Here is a 26134-nt window from a genome sequence, read left to right as displayed (position 1 = left end):
AAGATACACTTCATCATATGACTCAAAAAAAGTCTTAATGGAAAATATGCAAAAGTTGAACCCCTTGAAAGATTTATTTATTCCTATTTGTGAAAATTCATTTCCTCTTTCATTTTACTGATTACAGCTTTAAGAGCTCTTTGAAAAAAATATTTTTTTGAAACTATCCTCTATCTTCATTCTTACAGTCATTGTCCCTATCTAGGCTCTAATTACCTCAAATATAATGGTCTATCCTCTAAAAGAGAGCTTCACCTCCTGTTTTGTCCCCTCCTGCAATCCATTCTGTATACTATTGTCTCCGTGATCATTCAAAGAATGGTAGAAAGGAAGCAGGCTGTTGAGCGAGGCACATGTGAGTTTGAATCTTGCCTCTCCCACTTCCTTGTTTACAATATTTGAGAAGTTAATTAATTTCTCCGTGCTTCAATTCATTAATGCAGAAAATGGGTGATAATATTAGTCCCTACTCCATAGGATTGTTTGATGAATTAAATTAGATGACGTGCGCAAATTGCCTAGAATGGTGATAGGACATGGAAAGTACTCAATAACTAATAATTTTATTTTCCCTCCTCTGATCTGTTTATATTCTTTCAATTACTTCCTTTATTCCATGGCTTCTATACTCTAAGACGTTTTTGTAGATCTCCATCCTCCAAGCTTCTTTCCCTCTGTTTCCAGCATGCCGTATGGGTCAGACAAAATCTTGTCCTCACTTTCACACAAACAGTACATGTTTATTCTACATGTTTGTTCTTCATTCATGTCCTTGGCAATATTTCTTCTCTCTCCTGGAATCCCTTGCCTTCTCTACTCTCTTTAAATTTTCTAAACTGCAGATACTCAAATATTTCTCCACAGATTTTGTTATTGGCATACCCTCTACAGTTTTGTGGGGGTTTTGTGTAGTTTTTTTGTGAATAATCACAGTATTTAAAATTTAGTTACCTACTTTAGCCTCCTCTTAAGAAATATTATCTAAGAAATCATTTATTTGTATGGCTAATTTTATTATATTTTAAATATGTAAAATAAATGTATAGCTTTAAATTGTTTAAGCTTTTCTTTGTACCACCTAAAATACAAAAACCTTGGTAGGTCTCCACTAGGACATTTTATTCTTTGGGAAACACTGCTTAAAGCAAAACTTGCCCATCAAGAAAGGACCAGAAAACCTTCTCCAACAGACTCAGCCCATGGTTAATTTATCTTCTTAATTTCCACACAATTTCACAGTAAATTATATACTATGCTATATTTTCTAACTATTTTATGAATAATTAACTTGTCACATAAACTGTAGACTCTTGGAGGATAGGAAACATAGTTTTTGCTTCCCAATCCCAGCCTTCCGCCACAGCTTTGGAGAGATTTCTCATTGTTGTAGTTCATTAAGTATTTGTTAAATGATTAGTTTTCAAAAATGCATAGGAATACTCTGTAGATACATAATCAGACATGGAAATCTCTTGAAGGTATTTTGTCTAAAGCAATTTAATTTCACTAGTTCTAATTTGAAAATAATTGAGGTTCACACTTCACTCTGTCCTTTATTTTTCCTTTTTGGATTCCACTAATGTTCTAGAAAGGACTGAAAGTTGTTTCAAAGGAAGAATGTTATAAGAAGATAATATAAATTAAAGTGGATAAAAAATAATAATTAAAAAATTGGCAAAGACATAAAAATTGAGATATAATAAAAATGAATCCCACAAAGCACACCATAAAAAATCTCCACAGTTGCTACCAGTAGATTCTATGTTGGTTCAAGATTTTTAATCTGACTTTGTAAAAAGAGACACATGACCAATTATAAAGTCAGTATTCATAAAAATAAAATTTAATCATTTGCTTAGGAAAACATCTAGCTTCTCCTCATACTAAATCATATAGAGCTCTAGGGTTACCTAGGAAACACAATATATGGTAATAAATAACATCTTCAACAATAGCTATCACTCCTCATTTATTGATACTGTTAGAGAGAATTAAAAGCTTTTGAAGCACCAAATCATAAACTTTTCCCAGCCTATGGAAAACATAATTCATCATTTCAAGTAAACTTTGATGACATACATAAGAATAAGGGAAGAATTTAGAACTATTGGTAAAATAGTACAACTGCACTACTTTTAAAAATCTTATAATTAGGGTACTTATTACTTGGTTTTAGTTTACAATGATTTGTAGACCATAAGTCATATCTAGTAACAAAAAGACTTTCTTCTAAAAGTTAATTGGAGATGACTGTTAGGTTATCAGCTTGCTTTGTTTCTCCACAGATTTATTCATTATAATTGTATTAGTTTGTTTTCATGCTGCTGATAAAGACATACCTGAGACTGGCAAGAAAAATAGATTTAATTGAACGTAACAGTCCCACATGGCTGGGGAGGCCTCAGAATCATGGTGGGAGGCAAAATGCACTTCTTACATGGCGATGGCAAGAGAAAATGAGAAAGATGCAAAAGCAAAAACCTCTTATAAAACTATCAGATTTCATGAGACTTATTAAATTCCAGGAGAACAGTATGGAGGAAACTGCCCCCATGGTTCTAAAGATCTGCCATCACCTCCTTCCCACAACATGTGGGAATTATGGGAGTACAATTCAAGATGAGATTTGGGAGGGCATACAGAGCCAAACCATATCAATAATTAACACTTAAAATTTACCTAAGTTAAAATTTTTCCTCATTTCAATTGAGACACTGACTTCTGGTTTTATTTTTCTTCCCTTTTTAGAGTCAGTGACAGAAGAAGCTACTTGCGTGCAAGACAGAAATGAAGTAATCTGGCAGGCTTCCTACTCTCAATGTGAAGGTTTTGTCTGTGAAATAAAGCTGGGATGTGGTGATGGTAGCCAATTGTAAGAAAATGATTTCTTTTATTTCTGGATCCCAGGGTTTGCCTTCAAAGCTCAACAGGTCTGGAACTTTTTTGTTTGTTCATAGAAGAATCTTACCCTAGGAAAACTGGCTCACACTAACCATAGTGGGGAACAGAACTTCCAAATGGACTGAGATGTGTGTTGGTCTGTCAGTGTATTCTCTTTTCAGTAGGGATTCCAAGTCAGAAACCTAAATTAACAAAATATAGGAGCTGAATAAACATTTGAAATCAAAATTAAGAAGCGGATTGCAAGGCTAAACTTGTTTCATTTGACATACATCAGCCAGGATGAGTACCCTCTCCCTTTGCCAGTCTTTACAAGTTATGACATTTCCGTCAATCATCCCAAGCTCTTAGTTTCCAATGCTGACAGCTTATCTTTCCCTTACATGCCAACAGGGGTTTGTGCTGCATTTTAAACCTTGTTTCTCAAAACTACTCTCAAACTTAGTTGACACTACAGTCCTCAAGTGTATGATCTTCCTGTATTCACACAATTTCGAAGGCCTCATATATGTTGCACATAAATACCAGAATTTTAGTACACTGGAGGGAGACCCTGTAATCAATAATGTTCATTTACTTATTCATGTATTCTTTGAACATTTGTTTATTCATTAATTCCCAGATGTATTCATTCAATAACAGTTCATGAAAATGCCTTGTGCTGGACAAGTTGGGAATACAGCTATGAATCAGACATGATCTTTGCCCTCAAGCAGTGTGCAGTCCAGTAAACGGATAGTAAATACACAAAAATAATGAAACTATGTGTTAAATTGTGAGTCTAGAGACAAAGGGGTTGGGAGAGGGGCACTCCAAATGGAGGGAACATCTTAAGCTATGATACTTCTACTGTTTTTAATTTTGACTTGTATTTTTTAGGTTTCCTCAGCCTTTGCCCCTCAGGCTCGCACAAGCTGCAGCTTTCCTGTTACTAGGTAAACAATGTTTAGATTTGCCTGAAAATTTCATCTTACCATGGAACCTACTGGAATCAGTGAATATCTAGATATGCTGGTTTTCAAGGAAGGAGATAGGGTGAGGAAGGCTGTTATACAGCCATTGTGTTAGTACGCATAGCCTCTGACTCCCCGCTATTTTAATTTCTCTGCACCAATGAAATAAAAAAAAGTTTGAGTAACGTCATTTGCTCAAGGGACTTACCTTTCATTTGTGCAAATAAGGTTTCTGTGGTGAGACACCAGATAAACTCAACTTCCTCTTTCAACAACAAATGTGTCAGTTATCAGCAGGATCCATGCCGCCAGAGTAAAGCTTTTTACCCTTTGCTCCTTGCAAAGAAACAAGAGTGCTTATCCCAGCTAAACTCCAGGGTAAGTTAATGCCTAGCACCTGGGGATTGGTGGTTTCATGTGGGAAGATTGGTGTGATCATAAAGATCAGAACAGAGGTGTATGTGCGGCCAGTGTCTGTATTAAAATTGCCACTGGTTTCTCATCTCAGACGTCTTACAACAGGAGCAAAGATAATTACCGTTGAATTTGAACAGAGTCCAGAGTTAACGTTAATGCCATCAGTCTTCTTCATTATGCCAGGAGCATGGAATCTGTGATGCAGCTCACTCTTTATGAGCGCTCTTTATAGAGTGGGACCAGAGAAGATGGCACAAAGTGGTAAGAAGAGTATATTCAGTGAGACTCATTGGGAGAACTTGACATATTCAGCCAATAAAAGTAAATTTAATTTTTTATGGTGTATAATTTATCTAGCTGCATAATGAAGAAAAATTTTTAGGTATAAAATCCTTGCTTTGGAAAATTTAGCTTTCAGAGATACTGAGACAAATAGTAGAAAGTAGGATAATAGATTCTGGGGGCTGAAAGGGCCTGTAGAGATCCAAATCCCTCACAATACAGTCAGGGTAACTGAGAGACAGTGAAGACACTTTGGTTCACTCAGCTTGTTAGTGGTATAGGTGGGTCTAGGACCTGTGTCTTTAAATTCATGTTCCCTTTCCCCTACAGCAGTTTGCATCTCCCAGAGAATACTGTAAATTTATTTGTGACCCTGTCATAGGAAAGGAGAAAATATCCCAGATGACTTCAGAGTCTGGTCAGAGTGGTTCCTTGATCCTTTGAAAGCTACTTTTTGACTGAAGTTCAGCCTTACTGGATAGCAGAGCCCATGAGTGAGGCACTCATTTTTTTCAGTTATTATTGCTATTACTCTGAATACTAGCACCTCTCTCCTTCTGAGATAAGATAACTAAATCAAAAGGAGACTTTCAGCTAAGGAATCCCTGAAGGGAGACTGTGCCAAATCAATTGGAACCAGGATAAGTCCAGATGGAATGATACCAGATTTGGCTGTGCTTTCCAGGGGAGTAGGCTCAGGTCCAAGAATCCTGAAAGTGAGAATATTTTTATTTCAGTTGTTCAAATGGATGTGTGGAGTCATTATGATGTCTATTAATTGGAGAATCTATCTCTTAGCAATTGCAGCACAGTAAAATTAATCACTTATGAAAGTAGATGACATGCAGGTATACTGAGGTGGAAAATGGTGTAAACTGTAGTCAGAATCAGATCACACATTTGGTTCAATTGTTTTTGCAATAGTTCCTGTTGAACACAGATTCTCTGGCCAAATGCAGTTTATTTTGGGGCTCAACTGGGAAAGTTGTAGAGTTCAAGTTGTACAGACTACTCAAATCTGAAGACACCAAATGAATAAACACATTTCTGGGTTGTTTTAGTTTGAAGTAAGTGAGTTGGGGTTTCAAAAGACAGGCCAGCCTGCTGGGCTTGGTGGCTCACGTTGTAATTCCAGCACTTTGGGAGGCCGAGACAGGTGGATCACCTGAGGTCAGGAATTCGAGACCAGCCTCGTCAACATGGCAAAACCCCATCTAAAAAATACAAAAATTAGCTGGGCGCGGTGGCAGGCGCCTATAATCCCAGCTACTGGGCAGGATGAGGCAGGAGAATCGCTTGAACCCGGGAGGTGGAGGTTGCAGTGAGCTGAGATTCTGCCATTGTACTCCAGCCTGGGAGACAGAGCAAGACTCTGTCTCAAAAAAAAAAAAGAAAAAAAAAATGGGGCCAGCCTATCTATACTGTAGCTCTCTGTAATGGCTCAAGCAAAGAGAACAGAGCTGTTTATAGTAAAATGAGACTTTCTAAAAGTTCTCACAGTCATGGCAATGGCTTCCTGGGGGTCTATGATTTATTTTAAAAGCTTTTGGCAAAAAGGTTTATTTATTCTTCAGATCAGTATATTTTGTGGGGAAGTTTTCTCCTAGTATCAATTCATATACATCACAGGTAGAGTGATAAAATAGATATATCAATACACAAGGAGTCAGAAGTCTATGTTATAGTTCAAGTTCTGCCAATGACTGGTGTGGCTTTTGGTGAGTTATTTCATTTCTGTGGGTCTCAATAATCTCATCTATTATAATGGGAAAGGGCTTGGAATAGATGGTTTCTAATTTCCTTCCTAGTAATCCAATGATTTGATTTAGACTGTTAGATACTTACGAAGAGTTAGATGTTATGGAGTGGTGAATAATGGAATCTTAATAGGGAAATCTATCTAGAGAGGACATTCTGGAAGTGTAGTTCAGATCTCCAAGAGAACTGAGTATCCTTTCCCAATTGGCATTATATTTCTTTCAGGTAATGTCATCATGAGAGCTTCAACTTTTAGACCACAGGCAAATGCTTTGTAAGCAATTTCCCTTTTTAAAAAATGAGAAAATGCAAGAAAAAAGATAAAACTTTCTGAAATCTGATTTCCACAGTGACAATGACACTCAATCGGCATTTCTCAATCTTTTAAAACCAAGGTTCCCTTTGAGAAACATAAACATTTCACTACAAGGTTACTGTGAACTTGCCTTCCTAGGAACCAGACCCTGGACTTGTAGAAAAATCTGCTCCAGCACATTGACATTTTCCAAGTACTAAATGCCCAACAGCTAAGAAGATTTTGTAGATCTGTACTTTCACAGTTTTTATTGTAGAAAAAATAATGAAATTTTTTATTTTGTTTTCCAAATACATTTGTTATAATAAGGAATATGTTTTTTCAAGTAACACTTATTTTCTACCCTTTCACTTTAAAAATTACCGCTCTAGATATTCTAGTCCTCTGCTACAACTACACTTCTTAGGGGGTTTTCTAAATTAAGAAATGTATAGGATCCATCCAAAGGCCCTTGGAGATGACTCTGTGTACAAATAAAGAGGAAATGAACTCACATTTATTTAATGCTTACTGGGTATCAGACATGAAAATAGGTACTTTTACACACATTTTCTTTTTTTAATTTTTATTTCAGTATTTTCTTGAACTACAAGTGTTTATTCTGTTGCATGGATAAATTATATAGCAGTAAATTCTGAGATTTTTAGTGTACCCATCACCCGAGTAGTGTACATTGTACCCAATGTGTAATACTTTTATGCCTAGCCTGTCTCACACTCCCCCTTCTGAGTCTCTAGATTCCATTATATCACTCTGTATACCTTTGCATAATCGTAGCTTATCTGTCACTTATAAGTGGGAACATCTTTTTTATTATTATTATTTTTCACTCTTGTGTTATTTTACTTAGAATAGTGGACTCCAGCTCCATCCATGTTACTGCAAAATACATTACTGCGATCCTTTTTATGGCAGAGGAGTATTCCATAGTATATATATACCACGTTTACTTTATCCACTCATTAGTCAATTGGCACATAGATTCATTACACATCTTTGCAATTGTAATTAGTAGGATTGCTGTATCAAATGGTAGATTTACTTGTAGCTCTTTAAGGAATCTCCATACTGTTTTCTATAGAAATTGTATTAATTTACATTCCCACCAGCAGGGTAGAAGCATTTTCTTTTATCCACATACATACCAGCATCTATTTTTCTTGACTTTTTAATAATAGCCATTTGCAGTAAGGTGCTGTTTTATTCTGGATTTAATTTGCATTTATCTGATGATTAGTGATGTCGAGCATTTTTTCATGTTTGTTGGCCATTTGTATATCTTCTTTTGAGGAATCTCTATTTATGTCCTTTGAGCACTTTATAATGAGATTATTTCTTTTTCTATTGCTGACTTGTTTGAGTTCCTTGTAGATTCTAGTTTCTAGTCCTTTGTCAGATGCATAGTCTGCAAATATTTTCTCCCATTCTGGGGGTTTTCTGTTTACTCAGATTATTATTTTCACACACATTTTTCTTTAATGTTTAAAACAAATTATGTGGCAGAAACTATTCTAATTTTACAAAAGAGGAAACTGAAGCCCGGGGATATGAAGTGAATTGTTTCAGGCCAGAGAGCCAACAACTGAGACATGATATGATACCAGGTCTTCCCAAAGAACATGATTATTTCCACCCATAAAATGCTGCAACAACTGCAAAAATGATATCTAATTAGGCCACCTTCCTAAATGATTGAAAATCCAATACAGATTCATGCGTAAAAGTTCAGATTCAAACTTTAAGTTGTTGCTTGGTAGTGGTCATAATTGCTTTAATTCATTTTAAGGATAAAAATAATTTTCACTTCCCCTAACAGAGGAAAATGTCTATACTTGCAGAATGTGTCCAAATTTGTGTGTTTTGTATGTCAAACAGGCTTATTTGGAGTTGATATAGATTTATTCAGGAAACAGCAGAGTTTCCAATTCTAGCTGCTACTCTTTGGTTCTGGTTGTAAGCGGCTGAATGAAGAACACCGGGGTCATGGAGATCAGATTGTTTTGGATAATTCATGTGAAATTTAGTGGTTAAAAATAAAAGAAAAATGTAAGATGAAGCAAAGCAAGTTAAGTTCCCAGATGACATTTAAAAGTTGTCCTCTAGAGAGTGGGAGGGGCCCCCATCAGCGACTTTTTTTTCTGTTTAATTATTTCTTCTCCTCCAAGGATGACAAGCCCACAGACAGGCCTCAGCATCAAGTAAAATGGAGAAGTAAATTTGATAAACATGTTTACTTAGTGGTGCCAGTGACTTACTGATGAGTGGTGAAAAGACGGGGAAGATTGAGAGCGAAGATTTATGGAGTTGGTACCAGCTGCATAAGTGGCAGCATCGCAGTGGTGATGGTATTAGTTAGGGGCAGGGTTCGGAGGGGGAATGCTCATGAAATCATGCCAAATGAGAGCTAGAAGGGAGTTAAAGGTCATCTAGTTTAAATCATATTATTTTAATAATGAGGAAATGAAACTCACAGAAGGGAAAGAGCATATCAGAGCAGCACAAAGAGTATTTAAATATTACCAATATCCAAGTATCTTAGCTACAAATCCAGTACACTTTTCTAAAAATTCTACTGCTTTTGAGTCTTCTCTATCTTACAGCAAGTCTTGTCCTACTCAGATCATTCCTGTTGTAAAGAAATTCTTCCAGTACTTCTATCTGCAGATTTGTTATAATTTGAATTCATAAGCACAACTCCATAAAGAACGTTAGTTTTGATATAACCCTATCCTGACACCTTGTGGGCGGCAATTTGCCTTATATGCATAGTGTGTATACATAAAACTGCTAGAACTAGAACCGAAAACAATAGCTTTTTTTTTATCTCCGAGGAACAGTCTTATCCACAGAAATACCACTTTCAAATATGTTTCTGTCCATATAATAAGTTATTCAGTTAAAAATAACTTCAGCTTTCTGTGCTTATGAAAAGCCTTATTACAGTTAAAATCGTAACAACTCTGACTTGCAGAAAGTCACTTACTCCTGCTGAGACTCCATTTTCTAATCTGTAAAGGATTATAGTAATAATTAACTCAGAATTCTTACAAAGATTAGAGGTAACATGTGAATAGCACTTAGCTAGTTACTGACAGGATGTGGAAATTTCTTCACTGGGACTTAGAAAACTAATATAAATTCTGATGCCATAAAAATATAAGCTCACTTTGGCTGTAACTTTGTGAAAACCACAACGCTGAGCTAGTTGGTTGGAAAGAGCAGCTGCTTTGGGGTAGATGGTACTAGTATCTAGTAAGGTTTTGGACTCAGCTCCAATGAATCACATTTAAAGACCTGCCACACATTTGTATTGTGAGAAAACATTTAGTTATTTCCACAAAATAAAGTTTTCAGTGACCAAATTCCTAATTAAGCTTAAGGGAAAGCTGGATTGCCTGCTTTTAAGCTCTTAGGTGTTCAGATTTCTTAGACCAAAACCTTATTATTCTTGCTTTGACCACATTTTCTTCAGTAGCAGAAAGGAGAAAGATTATGGCTGTAGTTTGGGAGAGTGGTTCATGGGAGAGACTTTACAAGCAAAAATGCCTAAGGCTCTGTTAATATGTGCCTACGCTCTGTAGTCTTACCTTCTCACAGTGCAGCCTACAAATTCAGTAGGAGTTTGAAGAAGAGGGGAGTGAGAGTAGGGTTGCCTGATGTAAGGAAAAAATGGGAGTTGAGATGTGATATTGAGACAGAAGTAAAGTATTGACCTCTGAATTGGGCTCCAGGTAAAAAAGGAATATGATGAAGTTTTAGTCATAACATTGTGCCATTTTTATTATCAGGAATATCTTTAGAGACAACTTTGATCTTTGTTTTTCTTTCCATTTTTTTTTTTCTTCAACTTTTATTTTAAGTTTAGGGATACATGTGCAGGATGTGCAGGGTTGTGACAGAGGTAAATGTGTGTCATGGTCATTTGCTGAAAAGATCATCCCATCACCTAATTATTCAGCCTAGCATCCATTAGCTATTCTTCCTGATGCTCTCTCTCACCAAACAGCCCCCAACAGACTCCAATGTTTGTTGTTTCTCACCATGTGTCCATGTGTTCTCATAATTCAGCTCCCATTTATAAGCGAGAACATATGGTGTTTGGTTTTCAATTCCTGCATTAGATTGCTGAGGATAATGACTTCCAACTCCATCCATGTCCCTGCAAAGGAAATGATCTCATTCTTTTTATGGCTGTATAGTATTTAGGGACACACTTTGTAAGTGAATCCTGTTATTTCAGAGATGGTGGGTGATTTTTCTGCTTTTCTTATTAGATTCAAACTCTATGCTGGTCATTCCCTTCAGGATTTGGCACTCACCAACAGACCCTTCTTTCAAGTGAAAAGGCATCACTTTTAATGGTGCTGACCTTTGGAATAGGAAGCATGTACCCTGGACAGAGCACTTCAAACCAGAGGTACCAAGAGTAATTACATCTGTAAGACTGGCATTGGAGGCACTGGGAATTCTATTCTCACCTCTTTCTGGTTAATTCACAACCACAGAAGTACTGACTGAAGTGAGGCTGTGGGGATATGTATTCCACCTTGAAGTGCATTAAGGAATGGATATAGGGTGAGGAAAAGAAAAAAACTGGTGTAAACAACTATTGATAGAAGGGCAGGAAGGCAACAAAGAGCTAGAATAAGGTGCGTAGACAAGAAAATTACTTTGGGAGTTGGAGAAACTTGATGACAAAGATCTAGCTAAGAGTGTAGAAAACCACGATTTTCTAGGAGTGAAAGGGAACAATCAATGAAAGAGAATCCTGAGGGAGGTAAGAAGAGTGTGATAATTCATCTTGAGTAACAGGAAGGACAGCTGTGTTGGGAAGTAAGAAGATTGCAGCTATAAACAAAATTATGTGTGTTGGGAAAGGACAATAGATGAAGCTGATTTCTTCTCACCTAATAATCTCAATTTACTCTTTGAGCTAAGGGCAAAACAAATAGTCTTCTGAGAAAAGTGGAGGATTGGGAGCAGGAGAAAGAAGAAGAAGCTTTAGCAGAATAGTAAAGGAGCTGATTAGCCACCATGAGAATAGGAGAAGATACTAATCAGGTTCATGCAAAAAGAGAGTAGAGGAAAATAATCTTAGACTGGAGGTCATTAATTTCTACTTGTGCCATTTCAAATACACAATAGTATTTTAATGGGATAATTGAGACACTTGGATAGTAAGAAAGAAAATGTGTTGTGGACTTAACCTGGGATTAGGACCTTGCCAGGCTCGTGCAGCAGAAGAATGAAGAACAAAGAAGTTGAGTATTATTGTGTAAAAGTGGATAATTTGGCCAACTATTTAATCTGGGTTAGACACAGGAGACAACAAGGTGAGGGGTGATGCTATGTGAGACTAGGAGAAATTGAAGCATTTAGATATTGAAGGTTTCTGGAAATGTATGGTGCAAGTTAGTATAGCGCAATTTGTAGTGAAGCTCAGTCATTATGTTAGAGAAAGAAAACCATTTGAAGAGTTAGGAATTGAGGGTTGGCAGATAGTACAACATTGAAAAATACTGGAATAAGAAATAGGTGAATGGATTTTTTTGTTTGTTTGTTTTGTTTTGTTTTGATTTTTACTTATTATTTTTTATTATTATACTTTAAGTTCTGGGTACATGTGCATAACGTGCATGTTTGTTACATATGTATACTTGTGCCATGTGGCTGTGCTGCACCCATCAACTCGTCAGCACCCATCAACTCATCATTTACATCAGGTATAACTCCCAATGCAATCCCTCCCCCCTGCCCCCTCCCCATGATAGGCCCCAGTGTGTGATGTTCCCCTTCCCGAGTCCAAGTGATCTCATTGTTCAGTTCCCACCTATGAGTGAGAACATGCGGTGTTTGGTTTTCTGTTCTTGTGATAGTTTGCTAAGAATGATGGTTTCCAGCTGCATCCATGTCCCTACAAAGGACACAAACTCATCCATTTTTATGGCTGCATAGGATTCCATGGTGTATATGTGCCCCATTTTCTTAATCCAATCTGTCACTGATGGACATTTGGGTTGATTCCAAGTCTTTGCTATTGTGAATAGTGCCACAATAAACATACGTGTGCATGTGTCTTTATAGCAGATTGATTTATAATCCTTTGGGTATATACCCAGTAATGGGATGGCTGGGTCATATGGTACATCTAGTTCTAGATCCTTGAGGAATCGCCATACTGTTTTCCATAATGGTTGAACTAGTTTACAATCCCACCAACAGTGTAAAAGTGTTCCTATTTCTCCACATCCTCTCCAGCACCGGTTGTTTCCTGACTTTTTAATGATCGCCATTCTAACTGGTGTGAGATGGTATCTCATTGTGGTTTTGATTTGCATTTCTCTGATGGCCAGTGATGATGAGCATTTTTTCATGTGTCTGTTGGCTGTATGAATGTCTTCTTTTGAGAACTGTCTGTTCATATCCTTTGCCCACTTTTTGATGGGGTTGTTTGTTTTTTTCTTGTAAATTTGTTTGAGTTCTTTGTAGGTTCTGGATATTAGCCCTTTGTCAGATGAGTAGATTGCAAAAATTTTCTCCCATTCTGTAGGTTGCCTGTTCATTCTGATGGCAGTTTCTTTTGCTGAGCAGAAGCTCTTTAGTTTAATGAGATCCCATTTGTCAATTTTGGCTTTTGCTGCCATTGCTTTTGGTGTTTTAGACATGAATCTTTGCCCATGCCTATGTCCTGAATGGCACTACCTAGGTTTTCCTCTACGGTTTTTATGGTATTAGGTCTAACATTTAAGTCTCTAATCCATCTTGAATTAATTTTCGTATAAGGAGTAAGGAAAGGATCCAGTTTCAGCTTTCTACTTATGGCTAGCCAATTTTCCCAGCACCATTTATTAAATAGGGAATCCTTTCCCCATTTCTTGTTTCTCTCAGGTTTGTCAAAGATCAGATGGCTGTAGATGTGTGGTATTATTTCTGAGGACTCTGTTCTGTTCCATTGGTCTATATCTCTGTTTTGGTACCAGTACCATGCTGTTTTGGTTACTGTAGCCTTGTAGTATAGTTTGAAGTCAGGTAGCGTGATGCCTCCAGCTTTGTTCTTTTGACTTAGGATTGTCTTGGAGATGCGGGCTCTTTTTTGGTTCCATATGAACTTTAAAGCAGTTTTTTCCAATTCTGTGAAGAAACTCATTGGTAGCTTGATGGGGATGGCATTGAATCTATAAATAACCTTGGGCAGTATGGCCATTTTCACGATATTGACTCTTCCTATCCATGAGCATGGTATGTTCTTCCATTTGTTTGTGTCCTCTTTGATTTCACTGAGCAGTGGTTTGTAGTTCTCCTTGAAGAGGTCCTTGACATCCCTTGGAAGTTGGATTCCTAGGTATTTTATTCTCTTTGAAGCAATTGTGAATGGAAGTTCATTCATGATTTGGCTCTGTGTTTGTCTGTTACTGGTGTATAAAAATGCTTGTGATTTTTGCACATTGATTTTGTATCCTGAGACTTTGCTGAAGTTGCTTATCAGCTTAAGGAGATTTTGGGCTGAGACAATGGGGTTTTCTAAATATACAATCATGTCATCTGCAAACAGGGACAATTTGACTTCTTTTCCTAACTGAATACCCTTGATTTCTTTCTCTTGCCTGATTGCCCTAGCCAGAACTTCCAACACAATGTTGAATAGGAGTGGTGAGAGAGGGCATCCCTGTCTTGTGCCAGTTTTCAAAGGGAATGCTTTCAGTTTTTGCCCATTCAGTATGATATTGGCTGTGGGTTTGTCATAAATAGCTCTTATTATTTTGAGGTACCTTCCATCAATACCGAATTTATTGAGCGTTTTTAGCATGAAGGGCTGTTGAATTTTGTCAAAAGCCTTTTCTGCATCTATTGAGATAATCATGTGGTTCTTGTCTTTGGTTCTGTTTATATGCTGGATTATTCAGATTATCAGCAGAAGTGAATGCTCTTATTTGCTGCATATGAAGTTGCTTTGGAAAAGTGCAAAACTGTGATACCTTTTTTTAACATGTTTTATAAATGAAATCATCTTTGACTCCTCAAGCAGTCTTGAAAATTGCTCAATTCCATATCTGATTTTTACTTTAAATTCTAATATAATAAGGTGACCAACTATTCCCTTTGCTTTGGACTGTCACAGGTTTAGCACTGAAAATACTATGTCCCAAAAAAACCCTCAGTCACAGGCAAACCTCAACTGTTGGTCTTCCTATATACTCCCAAAGCGATTTGGATTCCCTGTGTCCCATTTCTTCAATTTATCTTCCACATGGTTGCCAGCGTGACCTTTCTATTTTTTATTTGTTCATTTTTAAAGTATTATTTATTTTTGAGACAGGGTTTTTCTCTGTCACCCAGGCTGGAGTGTAGTGGTGCAATCTCAACTCACTGCAACATCTGCCTCCCTGGCTCAAGCAATCCTCCCACCTCAGCCTCCCGAGTGGCTGGGACCACATAGGCGTGCCACCGCACCCAACTAATTTTTATATTTTTTGGTAGAGATGAAGTTTCGCCATGTTACCCAGGCTCGTCTCAAACTCCTGAGCTCAAGCGATCCACCCACCTGGGCATCCTAATGTGTTGGGTTTATAGGTGTGAGCCACCACACCCCGCCAGCAGCCCGACCTTTCTAAAACACAAGTATGGTGATATCGCATCTCTTTACAGAATCCTTCAATGATTCCTCGTGAAGTGCATTAAAAATCTTTCATGACCTAATCCCATCTACCTTTATAGTCTCTTTTCCCTTCTACTACCTTTCTTGACTCATACCTCCCATTCCACCCTCTCCACTATGTTATCCTATTCACCATCTGGGATAGAATTATTATTATTTCTTTCAATATGTCATTCATTTTTATATTTTGTGACCCTTGGATGTTATTTATCCATCGCTGGAAATCTTTCTCATCGTTTCTTCTCCAAAATCCTACCCATTCCTCAAACTACTTATTAAAAAATTGACTTCCAGTCTTTCTGTTCTATGCAGACTTTACTTCTGCTTCCACAGAAATGTCTTTGTTACCTCTTTCATGAAATGTTTCTGAAATCTGTTATGGTTAGTTAACTTATGACTATCCCATGTGACTGTAAATTTATTGAAGGCAACAACCATGTATTATTTTTCTCTGGTATTTCCCATTCCACTCCATCATCCTTTGCCATTAGCATATAGGACACCCACATAGCAGAACTTCTACTTGGATGAAATCACAAACTGTTAAGATTCAGATGAAATATATTGATAATAACCAGTAAAAACGGTCATGTTTATGGAGAATTTTTGAAGAGATGGAACTTGACCTCAGCCTTGAAAGGTTGCTAGGATTTAGAAAGAACAATGGATACTTCAGACAAAGTGAGATTAACTTTATCTCTTCCCCAACCACCATCTTTATTTTTCTCTCCATCGTGGCAGAAAACGGGAACAGGGTTGGAGAGAAAAATAAAGATGGTGGTGAGGGAAGAGATAAAGTTAAAATTTACCTCACTTTTCCTGAGTTATCCATTGTTCTATTTAAATCCTATATATTATCTTTAGGAGCTAATATTGGACTGGTATCTCTCCTACTTAATTCATAGGAATGATGCTGTGCCAACATGAGGGATTCTCATCACCTGTGCCATTCACTTCAATTGTTGCTATTCACTGATTGTGATGTTAGAGATTTTTAAATGTTACCCCTGTGGGGGTATAGGCTTTTAGCCTTCTCAAGGTTTGCTACAAAATCACTGGCATGAGGCAGATTGATTAATATGAGATAAAGAATACAAATTTATTTAAAGTATATACACAGGAGCCTTCAGAATGAAGACTCAATTTCCCGATAGTTAAAAAAAGCTTATATACTATCTTGAAATTACAGAATAGATGTAGACTCAGAGTATTTTCAAAAACAGTTTTTAGTGGCAAGACAAGTTATTGGAGGAAGAGAGTGAGAGGCTTGGTGACAGAGTTGGCCTTGTTGTAGATGAAACCTCTGTCAGAGAGAATAGATGGTAAATGTTTCTTTCCCGACTTTTAAAGATGTCAGACTCAATCTCTCCTGGATCTGAGAAAAGCATAGAATGGGAGAGGCATAGCTACATTAATGGAGATTCTTTGCAGATGCAAATTTTCCCCACCTCAGTCTGTGAGCCCTGAGGCAATCATTTCAAAATATTTTAAGTAAATATATTTTAAGGTAAAATATTTTTATTTCCTTCACCTTTAAAAGACAAGAAGTTTTTCAGGGATACAGATCATTGTGGATGATTCTATATTCTCCATAGAATCTAGCAAATAGTTAATAGGATGAGGCTTATTGAATATATGCTGATTGAGTGTGGGCTTTAAAGCAGCCAAAGTCCTCAAAAAGCCATGGAAAAAAGTAAATAGAATTATTTCCCTTTATGTTTTCTTTTCAAGTGTAGAGAGCTTTAGTGACTATATGATGCAGCCTCCTCACTCCCATTTCAGGTCCCATGTGTAGGTGGATAGCAAGTCATTTTCTGATTTCCTTCACAGAATGACAACCAACCAAAATAAAAGGTTGAGATAACTATGAAAGCAAATCATAAAACTGTCCTTTACCTGAGGTCCAGATAATAGTATTGATGATACCCTGAGATCTTGGATTGTGCTGGTTTCTACCCATAGGGTATGTCTGACCACCTGTGATTTCTAAATGATTTATTTTCTCTTTTCTCAGGCCTCTACAGGTATTGCTTTACTGAGGTCAAAAGAATAGGTGCAGGGAATATTGATAGGAGCAGCCCAAGTCAGAAGAAAACATTTTAGGGAAATAGTAGGCATCAGAAATGTATTAGTTGATATATCAAGGTTTTTAATTTGTGCTTAATACTTCTAAACAGAAACTTTGAACTACTGTGTAAGCAGTTCAGTTCAATTATACTTTTTATAGGTTCTTTGAATGCTTACTAAGCTAGGTCCTGGCCATATGGTGATGAACAAAGGAGATCTTTTTGTGGCACTGATGAATTTAACAGCACACTGAGAGTAATAACCAATAAACAAATTAAAAAAAACCCCCAAATTGCAAATGTTGATACTACAAAGAGAAAGAGCAGAGAGTGTGAGAGTGTGTAATGATGTATAGGATTACGTAGATCCAGTGGGTGGTTAAGGTCTCTCACACCCACAGACTGAGGTTAAAAGGAACCAGACATGTGAATTTTGTGATGTCAGCACAACTTACTTAACCTCTTTGAGTCTCAATTTTCTCATTTGCAATGTGGAAATAATCATAGGGCTCCTGCGAGGATGAATGAGATAATGAATAAGGTGTTTAACCTGTAAATAAAAGGCAACCCGAAATAAGTGGTAGTTATACTTAATGTTAAACATGGTATGGAGAATGAACTTTTGGGGAAGGACTGGAATGCAAACAGTTTAGTAAGGGAGCTGTTGCAATAGTCAATAGGGTTGATGACAGCAGCCTGTATTAGGATGGTGACAGTAGAGGTGGAGATAGATTAGAGATGATTTTACATGGAAGGAAGAATTACCTGGGTTTTCTGGGTTTTTTATTGTCTATGGGAGGAAATATAGTGGCAAAGGTCAGAATTACTCCCTAATTTCCAGCTTGAGTGTCTGGGAGGGGAGTGAGGGCACTGACTGAAAAGGGAAGCACAGACTGAGGAATGAATCACAAATCCCACATCCCTATGAGACAGGAACCAAGAATATGTCCAGATTGGAGGGGAGACAAATTGGCAGCACAAAGGGAGCAAACTGCCCACAAATAGGCAACAATAGAGCCAGACTCGTAGATAGACAGAGAGAGAAAGAGAAAGACACACACACACACACACACACACACACACACACACACAGAGAGAGAGAGAGAGAGAGAGAGAGAGAGAGAGACGTTAAGAGAGAGAGATGGAGTGAGGGAACAGAGAGGAGTATACTCTGATTTTAGTCCTTCCATCCAGGATTTTCTTGTTAGTCGCTCCTTAGCTTCTTCTTTCTTGTATTTCAGAAATGATACAATTGTCCACAGCAAGCTAAATGTTCCCTCCAAGAGAGTCTATGTTTCTGCTCAACCCCAAATAAATACCTTCTGCCTCTCCTCATCATGGGGATTTTACATCTAATGGTCACTAAGAAGATCTGGGGCGGGGAAAAAAAAACCCTTCTTACCTTCCCTTTAGCCTGAAGCAAAAAAGAGGTTTTTGGAAACAAGCCATGCAAATCTCTAAGCTCACAATGAACTGTGAATTGCAGAGACATAAGAACCCACATTTAAAAAAAGAAAAGAAAAAAAAAGGTGTGAACTTGACCTCTAGCTTGCTGTTCTGGCGTAATTGGGCTCTGCTGTTTAGCAGGAAAATGTGAACAGAACGTGCCTGTTTTGTAAGTGAAACTTTCTACACCCAGTGAAGCTAAAACAAACAGCCATTTCTTTTAAGTGCAAAAGTGGAAGTATGACTGCAGGAGAGTATGGTTATGAACAGTTCTTAGTTCCTGAAATTGTAATGCACTGATGGATCTTTCTTTGCTCTCTCACAGCCTGTGTGTGGACAATAGTTGATAGTAGAAGCAGTGCCAACACTAAAATCAAAGTAGGTGGTTCCTACTATGGGATTAGAATGGTTCTGCCACAATATGCTCTTCACATGTCACAGTGAAATTGAAATAATGTCTTTTGTAGCAACATGGATGGAGTTGGAGGCCATTATTCTAAGTGAAGTAACACAAGAGTGGAAAACCAAAAACCAGGTATTCTCACTTATAAGTGGGAGCTAAGCTATGAGCATGCAAAGGCATGTGGAGTAATAGTTAAGATAGCCGAATTCTACTAAGTAGTCCCTCCTAGTCAGGGAGAGGAAAGTGGCATAGTGGAAATACCACAGGCTTCAGAACAAGCCAGGAATGATGGTAAATCCTATCTTTACCCTTTTTCTAGCTTTGCTACTTAAGGCAATTTACTGAATGCCTGTGAAGCTCAGTTTTTTCATCTAGATCATAGGGTGATAATAGTTCCTACATTTTAGGACAGTTGTGAAAATTAAATTAAATTAAATAATACACTTGAAAACTTCCATTACAGATTGTGGGATACATCCTTGATGGTCACAATATGATAATTATTTCCTGCCTTTCCACTTGTGAGAGTCCCTTCCACCCTCCATTCTAAGTAACACATACATAAGCAAGATGACTGCATGACTATTTAAGACGTATCACAAATAAGAGGACAAATAGGGAGAAGGAATAAAACAGGGAGAAAAGCAAAAGAATAATTTACAGTAAGAGCAGCTCATAACATCCACACTCCTTTATCTGTGAATTCATCACTTGAGGTTATGTTTTTGTTAGCACAACTCTATTTTCTGGAGCAGGACGTAACATGACATAGGAAGACAATCTGTTACTTATGGGGAGAATCTAAAACCAGGTTATTCTTTTGTTTTTTGTAAACTTACTTCAAACAAGACAAAATAAAAACAATAAACAACAGAAACCCTTCCTCTTCTGAGAAACAACCTCAGTACATTGGTTTTTTTCCACTTCTAGCTCGAAATACAGTAAACATTCCTGCAATATGCACAGAAGGTATGTTTGTGAACTTTGTCATGGGGAGAAGAATAAAGATGAGGGGAAGGGTGTAAATGGAGGCAAGGCCCCTTGTCCTTCCATTTCAAGTCTCAGATCTTCCATTAACAGCTGTGTGGCCATAATAAACTCCTCTCTCTGGGCCTTGCTTCTTTCTGTATTATGTGGAGAGTGAATTTGATGATTTCCAAAGGTCCTCCCCAGTCTGAAATTCTACAAGATAGTTAAAGCAAAATGAGTAGTCTGTGGCTCTCTTACCATTCTTATCTGCAGGCGATCAGCATAATTCCATGTCCAGCCTCTGATAATCTCTAAAGATTACTCTACTCTCTCTATACCTTAATATAACACATAATAAAAACCATACTAAATCATAAAATATGATTAAGGAAGTCCAAAAATGAAAGAATCTCTTCATAACGATTACTTTAATGAATAAAGAAAGCATTACATTTTAAACTGTCTTCAAAAATGGTTTCAAAGTCCTTCTTTTGCTAGTATCCAAAGCAGTGTTCATTGTGACTGTTGGATAATTTGTCATGTGAATGTAACCACACAAGTACAGGATTCTACTTAGAGGTAGAATTGGCATTTTCCCCTCCAAGACTATACAAAGGAAAATACTCTATTTCAGCTTCTAAATTCATGTATTATTAAAACTTTTTATGTAAATTTGGATACCCAAGCCTAGGGAGAAAGACAAACTGCAGGATAACCTAGAGTCACAAGTTATTATGATAGAATAATGAGGTCACACTCTCAGGTCTTGAAAATCAGCCAGGACACTGACAATGCAGGATTAAGGAGGCAGGACCATTTTTCAAGTGCTGGGGTTCCAAGATAAGAAGCCAGGACCCAATGAGCAAAATGGCAGACAAAGGACAGGCATGGGAACCTAAAATGTGAGGCTAAATTTCTACTATGGCAATTGGGAGTGAGCAGTATTTAATCTAACCAGGGCTTTGGACAAAACAAATTTGGAGGCAAAATAAATATACTCGAATTATACGCTGTTTTTGCTGTGATCAGAATAAAAGATTTAATATTTCAAGACATTTTTACCTGCAAAATACAACTTAGAGAATCTCCGGTGGGGGGCAGTTGTGGGACAATTTTTTGGTTTCTAAACTGTTACATTGGGTGACTTTGGATCAGTACTGTATTTTCCTTGAGCCTCTAATTCTTTATATGTAAACAGGTCTCTTCTAATTCTAATAGTCTGTGCCTCTTCACCAAGAGAGGTCTCGGTGTTAACTAAAGGACTAATTAACCATTATATTCTTTATTTTGTTTTACTTTGGGCAGGAACCATAAATCCATGGCTTACCTTGACAAATATACTGAAATATTCAAGATGGGTAGCAACAGTACCAGCACTGCTGAGATTAACTGTAATGTCACTAATGTGAAATTTCAATACTCCCTTTATGCAACCACCTATATCCTCATATTCATTCCTGGTCTTCTGGCTAACAGTGCAGCCTTGTGGGTTCTGTGCCGCTTCATCAGCAAGAAAAATAAAGCCATCATTTTCATGATCAACCTCTCTGTGGCTGACCTTGCTCACGTACTATCTTTACCCCTCCGGATTTACTATTACATCAGCCACCACTGGCCTTTCCAGAGAGGACTTTGCCTGCTCTGCTTCTACTTGAAGTATCTCAACATGTATGCCAGCATTTGTTTCCTGACGTGCATCAGTCTTCAAAGGTGCTTTTTTCTCCTCAAGCCCTTCAGGGCCAGAGACTGGAAGCGTAGGTACGATGTGGGCATCAGTGCTGCCATTTGGATCATTGTGGGGACTGCCTGTTTGCCATTTCCCATCCTGAGAAGCACAGACTTAAACAACAACAAGTCCTGCTTTGCTGATCTTGGATACAAGCAAATGAATGCAGTTGCACTGGTCGGGATGATTACAGTTGCTGAGCTTGCAGGATTTGTGATCCCCGTGATCATCATTGCATGGTGTACCTGGAAAACTACTATATCCTTGAGACAGCCACCAATGGCTTTCCAAGGGATCAGTGAGAGGCAGAAAGCACTGCGGATGGTGTTCATGTGTGCTGCAGTCTTCTTCATCTGCTTCACTCCCTATCATATTAACTTTATTTTTTACACCATGGTAAAGGAAACCATCATTAGCAGTTGTCCCATTGTCCGAATTGCACTGTATTTCCACCCCTTTTGCCTGTGCCTTGCAAGTCTCTGCTGCCTTCTGGATCCAATTCTTTATTACTTTATGGCTTCAGAGTTTCGTGACCAACTCTCCCGCCATGGCAGTTCTGTGACCCGCTCCCGCCTCATGAGCAAGGAGAGTGGTTCATCAATGATTGGCTAAAATTAAGATATCTCTTTAATTATGACTTTGTTTACCTACATTCCTTGTATTTTTCCCAAAGGCCAGAGTTGAAAACCAATTTCTTTAATTGAACCTTGTGAAGAACAGAAATAAGTACTTTTTGTGTGATATTCACAGTCAGCAGAGGTGTGATGGTGAAGGCAGAGTGTGAAAAATGTGAGAGAGGAAGAGAAAATAGATTTACCTGATTCTGCTTTGAAATTCAAGCCACTTTCTTATTTAAGAAATCTAGATCAAATTTTTACAGATGTAAATAAAAGTTGAATTTTTTACCTTAAATTTTTTTCAATAAGTAAGTTATTGTTAATAATGCACAGTAAATATGTGAGTTTGTCCTAGCATGTTAAAAAATAGCTTTCATATAAAGACCTTAAATTCTGAGTGAGAGTAAAAATGTCTAGTCCTTCTAACGATAAATTTTTCTAACAGACAAGACAGTGTGAAGAATTCAAGCAACATGTACATAAATTTCAGGACCACAAGCCTGTTACTAAAGAAAAGGCACGGAAATTCATTCATTCCTTGAAAATGTGTTGGGTGCCTATTGTGCTCTGGGTTGTCATTTTGTTAGGTAGTTTCTTTTTTTTCATAAGTTATTGGGGTACAGGTGGTATTTGGTTACATTAAGTTCTTTAGTGGTGATTTGTGAGATTTTGGTGCAGCCATTACCCGAGCAGTATACACTGCATCACATTTGTAGTCTTCTATCTCTCATCCCCTTCCCACTATTGCATAATATCTCATCTTGCCCTCCTAATAAACCTGTGGAAATTGCCAATACAAATGAATAAATGGAACTTCAGAGAGGTTAAGCAATTTGCCTCAGGATCAACAGTGGTTAGCCAAAATTGGTCCAGTGTAATACACCATATATGCTTATGTTATTCCCTTCTTTTTGTTGTTACATTTATCAGGTCTATACTAAATTACCCTTCAATGATGAAGACACACACTAAAGCTAAGCCACATGAGATCAAGTCCATTTCAACATGGTTTGCCTGGAATTCTCCAAAAAATCTGTGGGTTGTGGATTTGGCACGTCAAGCTTCAGATTGCAAGGTCTTAAGTGGTAAATAGATGCGTTGTCCTAATACCGTTCCAAGGTAGAGAATCCTGATGATAAGGAGTATAAGAAACTCAAATAGTTCATTATTTCTAAAAATAAATGTATATTTTAAGGCATGCTAAAAGTCCTACAAACCCCATAAGTAGGTGAAAAAAGAAACTCTATAGGGTGATAAACAGTCTATAAAACCTGGAAATTTGTGTGGAGTTCACCTAAGCTCACTTTTCCTAAATATAACTATATAAAATTGTAAACGAATTTGTTTTTTAGAAACTTTTAAGAAGATTTCTGTGAGCGTAATTGACAATATCTGCATTAGAAGCAGAAAGTATTATCCATCATAAATATGAGAAAAGTATATGTCCTCTTTCTGACAATCTTTTTATCTTATTTTTTTCAGATGTTATGGGTGTTGTTTCAGCACCATTTAAAAAAATTTGAATACAAACAATCCCTCAGCTTATCAGGTTGAATTTTATGAAGCTCGCTTCATCACTCTTATCTTTTATGTCTGCAATATAAATAGTATAGACATTTGGTGTGAAGGGAGTAGAAAGGAAGTAGTAGTTCTGAGAGTATTCATTTGAACAGAGTGACTATGGAAGAATGAATAGCAAAAAAAGGAGAATTTTTTAAAAAAGATCTCTCACTGGGAAAATAAAGAGTTATGCATTTACAAAGTAATTAAACTGGTTTTCCTTGTATTTTATTAATCCGAATCTAATGGCACTTCCTTAGGAGGGTTTTCAGATGTGCTTGTAGTTAATGGCAACATTATTGGAATGACTACATAGACAGTCCTACTCTGAGGATATGACTTTGGAAGAAACCCTTTTGGAACTACACATCCTGCTATGTCTGTGGAGAAATGGAACCACAATTCTCAAGAGTCACACTTCATATTCCCTGCTTTCAGGTGGTTGACAAAAGGTAGTTCTTCAAGCACAGGATTTATGGAATAGTGGGCAAATTAAACAGCATGCTTTTTATTTTGACTACCATTTAAGTGGAATCTTTGAGATTTTTTTGACATGTGAATCTCTAATGTGGTGAGAGAGAAAAACATAAAAACATTCAAGCAATCGACAATTGGTTCTTTAACTTTAAAGGGGATGTCTTACATAATGCCAAAGGAAAATGTGACAGGGCTTCAGCTGATGACATAGCAGTGCAAGAAATCAGTGAAATTGCTTTAAGGTATTACAATAAACAACAATTTTAACAGTTATTCCTATGCTTGTCACAAGCACATAATTTGAGACAAACAAGACATCAAAACATACATCCTTGAATTAGTTTTTCAAAAAGTCAACACTGAAGCTAAACATTGCCCCCAAATCTCTGCAAGGCACTTATCAAAATCCACATAGAACCCATTCAGTATCTCATAACACTGATGAAAGACTGTTTAAACTTCTGATAGTTTTGGTAAAAATGGGAAGGAATTCAGCAAAAATGGGAGAAATATAATCTTTGCAGTAATTTATATGACCTTAAATGCCATTTATGCATGACTGGATATGCTGTTTCTCTTTACATTTTCAAATAGCTTAGAGTGTTATTGGTTAGCTGGACATGGTGGTGCGCACCTGTAGTCCCAGCTACTTGGGAGGTTTAGGCAGGAGAATCACTTGAACCCAGGACATGGAGGTTGCAGTTAGCTGAGATTGTGCCACTGACTGTACTTCAGCCTGGGTGACAGAGGAAGAAAAAAAAAAAGCACTGTTATTAGATTGTTTGTAACTCAAAGAATAAAGGCTTCAGGGATGAATTTCCCCATTCTCTATGCTGTGCTTATTTCACATTGCATGTCTGTATCAAAACATCTCATAAAACCCAGAAATATATACACCTACTATGTACCCACAAAAATTAAAAATACAAAAGCTTTAAATACTGCCACAGAGTATAGGTATAACATTTGCCACTGATCAAATGAATTACCCTTATAAAATATGTGTTCTGAAGACTGTACTAGTAGTACCAGCTTCTGCTTCCTGTGAGGCCCTCAGGAAGCTTATAATTATAATGGAAGGTGAATGGAAGGCAGGCATGTGACATGGTGAGAGAGGGAGCAAGAGAGAGTGAAGAAAAAGTGCCACACTCTTTTAAACAAACATCTTGCGTGAAATTGTAGAGTGAGAACTCACTCATTACCTTGAAGACAGAACCAAGTCATTCATGAGGGATCTGCTCCCATGAACCAAACACTTCCCCATAGGCCCACCTGCACTATTAAAGGTCACATTTCAGCATGAGTTTTAAGGAGGATGAAACATTTAAACCATATCAGCAATAAATATAGAGGAAGAGTAAGCCTTCTTATTGGAAACCCTTCTGTGTTAAGGGTGGAAAGAGAAAAAAAGCTAAGGAGTGCCTAGAACTGAATACGAGAGCTTGGCTAGAAATATAGAAAGGAGCAGTAATTAACAAGACTGTAAAAGTTAGATATTAAGAATATGGAGGACCTTGAATGTCAGGTATATAATTTGTACTTTTCTGTGGTGGGGTGAGGCAAGATGGATCATAAAAATTGTGGAGA

The 26134-nt window shown here is 37.3% G+C and overlaps 1 protein-coding gene across 1 annotated transcript; it reads left to right on the top strand.

Annotated features, from left to right (window-relative positions):
* The first annotated feature begins 4080 nt into the window (after positions 1–4080).
* Positions 4081–26134, top strand: LOC105464361 (P2Y receptor family member 10). Its single transcript, XM_011712193.2, has 2 exons — positions 4081–4232; positions 21473–26134. Exon 2 carries the CDS (start codon positions 21486–21488, stop codon positions 22503–22505), a length of 1020 nt encoding a protein of 339 aa, XP_011710495.1. The 5' UTR covers positions 4081–4232; positions 21473–21485; the 3' UTR covers positions 22506–26134.

This window comes from Macaca nemestrina, chromosome X (genome assembly GCF_043159975.1).
Source record: "Macaca nemestrina isolate mMacNem1 chromosome X, mMacNem.hap1, whole genome shotgun sequence".
Lineage (NCBI taxonomy): Eukaryota > Metazoa > Chordata > Mammalia > Primates > Cercopithecidae > Macaca > Macaca nemestrina.
This window is presented reverse-complemented; position numbering and strand designations above follow the sequence as displayed.